Here is a 7500-nt window from a genome sequence, read left to right on the forward strand (position 1 = left end):
CGCGGGCTACTAACCCCAAGATTCCGAGTTCGATTCCAGGCAGTGACCTGAATAATAATTATAATAATAATGATAATAATAACATCGAAAAATACCTTAGGAATGAGAACCCATGTTCGAAATTTCCGCAAGACACCTGCTGAAGGCCGGAGGGTATATTAGCCGAAACGTTGTGTTAACAACAAAGAAGATGAGGACAAATATCCGTCAAATGTAAATAATGTATAATGAATTAATTTTACATGTTTTATGAACATGTTCTATTGAATTAGTATTGATTTGCTGAAATACACGACACAAAAGTTAAGGGCTTTTGTTGATCCGAAAATATTTTAAACTTGTTATTTATTTTATATTTTTATTAAATTATAATTTTATAATTTCACTTACCCGGAATTGTTTTTTCTTCTACAAGTTGGCCATTCAAGTACATTCGCACTTTATCGTTTGACTTTCCAAATTTGATACTATACCATTGGTTTAATTCCTATAATAAATTAAATATTATTTTAATTCTTACATGTCTATGGTTTCTACTGGCAATATAACGATGAATACTAATTTTGTCTCCCCAGTCTATGAATAGGAAAACAGAATTAATATTTATTTTTCTTCAAGCTTAAAAGAGTAGAAAAATGGAGCGTTGGGACGTACATTTATTTTTAACCGGAAGTAAATTGAGGGAAGCAAAACCCAGTTAATTCCAAGCTTAATTCTCTATTCGTAGCGCTCGCTTCATATCGCTGATATTCTAAGATCTGGATTTCTTATCACTGACAATTTATATTATGTTAAAACGTGTAACTGTCGATGTTATGGTGAACAAATATGTTATAATTAAGTGCAGGCTGCTACACTTAAAGTGGTGAGCCGAAAAAGATGTTTAATCAGTTGAAATTTTAAGCAAAAGTACTCTGTGTTATCGAAAATTAATCCCAGTAATGGGGTTAATATTCTACGGCTAACCGTTGTTGACATCAGAAACACAATATGCTGAAACAGATTCACTTCCGATCGCAAATATTATCATCAGTTTGCTTGGAATGATACGATCCTTAAGTCAATAAGATTAATCTCCGATTAATGGATAATACATTTGACTGTGGAAATTAAAGCCATTTACTGAAATATACTTGGGGGAAATAAGCATTAGTTAATTCTTTGATTTATGGACATTTGTTGTCATGAGAGATGATATTTTCAAGATATACATCATCACGTTTTGTATCAGTTACGTTTTTACTATTCAATTTCAGACTACTTAAATAAAAAAAATATTTTTAAAACAATATATTTTCTTTCACTTACCACTCTTTTCTTTATTTGTACTGGGAACATATATCCTTCTAATTTCATGAAGCCAACAACTGTTGGGAAGGTGTTTGCATTTTCGACTTCAATACTGATTGAAGGCTTACGATCGCAGTTTCCGTTAGTCATAATGGCGTACGAATCTTTGGGAGAACTTTTAAGATAAAAGTTCATACTAATTTCAACACTGTTACCTAAATCGTTGTTTGTCAAAACTGGAATCACCAGGGCAGAACCAGTAGTAAATACAGCAGCATTGTTACGAAAAGTAACGTCAACATTTTCCACATACCATTTATTGGAGAGTTCAAAAGAATTGCTCTTCAGCGGAAGATCAACCAATAGACAAGTTTTCTCTAGAAAAAAAAAAAAAACAGACTTGACCAATAGCATATATCTTAGAATTTCATAGTAGTTCGATTGTAAGAAAGTCATAAAGAAATCGAGCCTAATGATTTGAGTAAAAATTTAATTTCATTAAAATGCTAATCACCATTTATTCGTTATATTCAATTAGAATGTATCAAGTAATTCCCAATATGTAAATAGCAAACAAGTTGAGTTACAGTACAAATATAAACCAAATGTATAACAGAGGTATATGACAAATGTATAGCTGTAGAAAATGAGTATTGGCGATCCACAGAAGATCACAAAAAGATAAAGTTGAGTACAATTCGATTGTAATTCTGAATAGAGGCATATATGACGAAGATAATTACCTATATTCATAAAATATAGTCCAAGACAATATTGAACCTGTCACTGTAGGCTCATTCTTCACTTTGCTAAGTACTAAAAACTAGAACTAAAACTTCCTATCCAATTCTGCTTTCTCTTCACTCGGTATCTGTGCACTCCGATCTTACCTTGATTCCATACCTCACCTGCTACTGGCATGCAAGTCCTATATTCTATACTTCTCCGAAGTACAAATTTCTCAATACTTTTTTCATCTCTACTCATATATCATTCCGAAAAGGGAACTCTGTGCACACACACAGTATGATCTTCCTGCCATTCATCTCTTTTGTCTGTATTAAGACTTCGAATCATTTTCACTCAAAGACATTTTCCTTCGTTCCTACACACACATCTACTTTCTTGATAAAATTAATTAAATGAGTTGCTTTCGAACTTACCTTCAGGCAGAGGAATCATTTTACCACAAGTGCATGTTTTGACGTCGAACCCAGTACCAGGACCACAATCCTTTTCAATCCAACCTACAGCATTCTTCTGCCAAAATTTTCCTATACTTTTAGACGGCTTGAATGTTTCAGAACACGCTGAAAAAAGGAAATGCGAATGATTGAATGTTTTGCAAATCTCCTCGAGGAAGACAGAGGCTGGAAAGCAAGCGGAGCATTTTCCAATCGAAGTCGGATGTAGAGGATTCATTGGACACAATGTGAGGCGACTGTAGTTATCGTTTAACCTAACTCATCGTAAGTTAAGTACCACCATGAGCGATATCCAAACTACAGTGGAAAAGGTTAGCCATTGGATTTGGTTAAAAAAGACGATGAGCGATGGCTAGAAGAATACTGAGCTATATCTGATAACCAGTTGATCTCGTAAGTGGGATCTCATTTCAGTGCGCAATGATGCCGTCGTGAGGTAGGCCCCGAAAAGGCGCGCATTCTCTCTTGTTGACCCCATACACTTGCTGGCTTCTGGTATGCGGAGCTTTCGATTGGTATCAATTGTACGTGCAAGTTGTTTGCAAAACAGCTACAGTCGTCTCATTGAATTCAGATAATTCAGTCATCTCGTATTCAGATAATCTTTTTATAACACAGAACCTTTTATCATTAAATTTGCGCTAAAGTGATTTGTAAAATGCTTATGCAAATTAATTTTATTTAAATCATAATATCTTTTGTTATGTTCATTATCAAGGGTAGAGAATATATTGAAAAGAATCAAGAGATGAATTATTAAAATTCAATCTTTCATTATTATAACCAGATCTATCAACGTTTAAAAATATCAGATAATGAGCAAAAATAACAGACTTTGTTAGTTTTTAACAGGCTATATTTATTTCAAAAATGTACTTAAATAAGTAAATATACTTAAATAAGTAAACATGAGTTATATTCTTTGGGAATTATTCAAAAAACTTGTAAAATTTTTTGTTCCAATGAAAACTTTACCAGTCCGAGAGAGAAGACATTTTAAAACCGGTCTTTAAAAGGCTTCCAAGGCCGGAGGTGCAATTTATTTTCATGGATCTACCAATAGCAAATAATATCTCACAATTCAGAGATGGTACAAAAGATTTGTCTTCATCTGTACTTTCCCTCATTTTTTCTTCTTTTAAGTTGTATTTTTCTTATATATAGGGGGTATTATATATCTTTCTTATAGCTTAAAAACTTTACGCGCATTCTTAAATTGAGTAAACAAATAACCACAATTTTATTATTTTATTTTCTTTAGATTAGCCTTTTCTCATTAACCCAATTTAATAACTGGTTGTCATCAAGGAACATTACAAAAATGTACCATAGGCAAAATAAATCTTTTATATTCGTTTTACTAGTTAATTCATACATCTGTAACATAGCCACAAGAAGTCTTACTTTTGACAATTTATTCAAAATTTGTAAATTATCACTAACTATAAGAATTCGCCCTATTACATACGGGACCTACTAGCGGGACTTATGAATTAATGGAATTAATTCAAGGAATTAATGGTAAACCTATTGGGTTATTTCTGAACACTTTATCCAAAAAATCTGAATGCGTAGCCTGTGCTGTGTCTGTATGGACACATCTGCGGACAATCCAAATATTGGCTCAGAAATCTTCAGCAGGTGTGACCATTTTAAGAAATATTTCCAGGAAAAAAGTGATTGATTACTTTTTGCGTAGAGCAGTCACACTATCTCTGTTTAATTTCTGGGTTTTATGTAGACTTACGCCCCTTACTATAACATCAAATCTATCATGTTATACGTGAATCTCTATCCATCATTAAAAAAATCGATTCACAACAAACTACTAGGAATATTTGAGTTGAGCTGTTATGTTTTATGATCTAACGGTATTTAGAGACTTTTTCAGAATATGAACCTTCAAGTCACGATGTCTAATCAGTAAAAGGAACATGCATACATATTTATAGATATAGTTCATCAGTAGGTAACATAATTTTAAAAGAAAAATAACTAAGTACCACATATAGTCTAGAACTCTACCAATTGAAAAGTAAATATGTAATTGATTCAAGCAGCTCTATAATATAGAGTGAGTTATAAGAGCTAAAAGATTCAGTAATATTTTTCTAATTGTGTAAATTACTTAAAACGATTTGATTTATTAACTTTCTGCCTACAGTACTTGAATCTATGACCGACACCAAGTAGAGTTTGAATTCAGAATTTAAAGCGACATAGCTACTATATACTGCTTTACTAACTTTAAAATTGTGTATGACTATAAAGATATTTATCGATTTTCAAACTAAATGGTGATATTTTTTAAGTTGACCACTGTATATATTTTAGAGATCAGGTAAGAGCTACGAACTAAGAAAGTAAAGCGACGTAACTAAATACTGAAATATAATTTGATCGTGAAGTAAGACTTCCCGATCAAATTATCTGATGTGAAAAAGAAACAATAAGTAAAAGGAAAATAATAAATGTAAACATACGTCTCGTGATAATAGGTCCTACACATCTGAAATCTGAAACACAGCGTGATGTTTTTTCGTCGAATCTGTGTTGAATCGGGCAAAATTTTGCTTCGTAATCGAAACCCGATTGGTCGCATTCAAAATATTTGTTGCAAGAGAAAACATCCTTAAACTTTGTTTCATAATTACATTCTGCAATGAAAAATAAATTTTTTTTTGCCCAATGAAGCCAAGAAAAAGTTTGTAGTTGTTGTTGTTTATCCCAAACCAAATTATATTACATATAAACTAGTACGGTGTTTATCTTAGTAAAAACGAGTGTTGCTCTATATTAAACATAATACTTGCTTCCAGTGTATTAGTGATAATATTATCTTTAAAATTTACGGCTGATTTATTCACTTCTTCCTTTGACTGTAACCCCCAAATTTTCCAATGAGGTTGATCTTAAGAATGTGTAAAAGCACTGCTCTTAGAAATAAGAATTGAAACAGTTTCAGTTTTTAAATAAACTAAATTTAAATGAATTTGGTTTCAATGCGAAAAATTCAATGTTAAGTTTATACTTACTTTTCTGGCATATAGTTTTTGAACAATAGTCGCAGTTTTGAATGTCTTTGTTATAACATGTTCCTTCATTGCAAAACATTTCATGAGCAATCAATGTTTTATTAATAAACTGGCATTGTACATAGGCATCACAACGTTTTGGATGTTCATAGTATCCGGATACGACACTTTCTTCTAAACATTTTTCACAGTATTCTGCAAATATAAACAGTGTCATAAATATAAACTGTATTATAAATATAGTTTTCTTTAGAGGACTAGAAACAAAAATCCTGTGCTTTTAAAGGAAAGGAGCTGGTGTGATGTTTCATGACATTAACAGCATAAGTAAAGTAAAATGGCCTTAACTTAGATCTAAAACCTAAGTCCCTCAATACAATACTCGCTTAGAAGTGTAACTATTAATGTTTAAAGGTGTTTTCTACTTCTTGAATGTTTATTGAGTCCTACATTCATCTAAAAACTAGTCCGTAAAACAAACTTTAACTCTCAAGCAAATGAAACCACACTTATATGTATGAAGAGAAATCCCCAACAATATTCAAACACACTCAATGCGAGACAAAACACAAAGGTGATCTCAGCAAGATTTAAACTTGGGCGCAAAATGCTAGAAGCAATGCCGCTAAGCATTTTGCCCGACACGTTAATGATTCTGCCACTTCGTCGTCTTCCACCGAAGTAAATAATATTTTCCACTACAGGCACAGGCCTTGAAATTTTGTGGGAGACGGCTTCTCGATTACAACGACCCCAGTGTTCGATGGTACTCATTTTATCGTTCTCCGAAAGAATGAAAGGCAAAGTCGCCTCGGAAGAATTTAAACTCAGGACGTAAAGACGGACGAAATGCCGCTAAGCCTTTTGTCCAGTGAGTTAATGATTCTGCAAACTCGTTGCTTTAATGGAACTAAATGGTAGTAAACATTTGATGCGATTCTCACGCATTGGTTCCAGTAACACCGATATAATAATGAGTGTGGTTGATTGATTAAGATGGTTGACACTTATCTTGTGTACGTTCCACAATAAAAAAAAAATCGGTATGTAGAGAGGAGGTTCAAAGTTTTAATTTGGTTTCGAATTTCATGTGAGGTATTTCCTTTCACATCAGTAATGCCCTGGAAGCAAGGTTGGCAAACTACGGCCAATCGCCTCATTTTCTTCGACCACTAATTTTGTTGAATATGTGCCATTGCACACACAAATTATTTGGTTAGCTAACAATGAATTTCAAAATCAAAAATAAGAGCAAATGTTCCATTTTGTGGCCGTCTTAAGCGAACGACTGCTTTAAATCTATACGAAAAACTGAAATTTCTTAATTTTAGGGAAAAAGAAATGAATTTACGCATGAGAACCACAACGTTTCATACGTTATTGCACATGGTTTACATGAGTAATTGATTCTTAAAAAGGAAGGATTAGTAACACATATTTATTTCTGCATTGAGGAAAGCAAGAATACATTTATCTCGAAGTCATAATCGCCCTCATTCAACTAAACTTTAAAAAAATGTTTAAACTTTTCATTGAATACAAGCACGTAACAATTTTTACATGTGTAGCAATTCCTTCATTACATCAAGTGACATTGAGGAAATTCAAAAATTGTTTCGATAACAATGCATAGACATACTTTCATTATATAATCACATTTTCCTGCAAGCATAAAAACACTTCCAGTACAAATCACCTGCAAAATGTTTTGCCTTAAGGAAAAGTATGATGCCTTATCTCCCTTCCCAGAAAATGTAAAGCATTTCGATTGGTAAGAACCAATCGGTTTCGACATATGAAGATCCGACAGCCTACACTTTCTTTGTCAGTCATAATACTTATGTCGAACGTGACATTTGAGTCCCACCAACGATTTACAAAGAAACCCGCAAATGTTGCAAGTATGAGAATTACGAGTTAGTGCAGGCTGTATATTTGCAGCCACTTTTCTTCTTTGTCTTGCACCCCTT

At 32.9% G+C, this 7500-nt stretch overlaps 1 protein-coding gene across 1 annotated transcript in view; it reads right to left on the bottom strand.

Annotated features, from left to right (window-relative positions):
* Positions 1-7500, bottom strand: part of LOC106869021 (uncharacterized) — a 10269-nt gene that overhangs the window by 2069 nt on the left and 700 nt on the right. The window contains exons 2-6 of the mRNA XM_014914514.2: positions 5531-5725; positions 4979-5152; positions 2454-2600; positions 1309-1667; positions 391-487 (exon numbers count right to left, since the gene is read on the bottom strand). Coding sequence (XP_014770000.1) covers positions 391-487; positions 1309-1667; positions 2454-2600; positions 4979-5152; positions 5531-5725 — 972 coding nt within the window. The remainder of the gene's footprint in view (positions 1-390; positions 488-1308; positions 1668-2453; positions 2601-4978; positions 5153-5530; positions 5726-7500) is intronic.

Source organism: Octopus bimaculoides, chromosome 14 (assembly GCF_001194135.2).
Source record: "Octopus bimaculoides isolate UCB-OBI-ISO-001 chromosome 14, ASM119413v2, whole genome shotgun sequence".
Classification (NCBI taxonomy): Eukaryota; Metazoa; Mollusca; class Cephalopoda; order Octopoda; family Octopodidae; genus Octopus; species Octopus bimaculoides.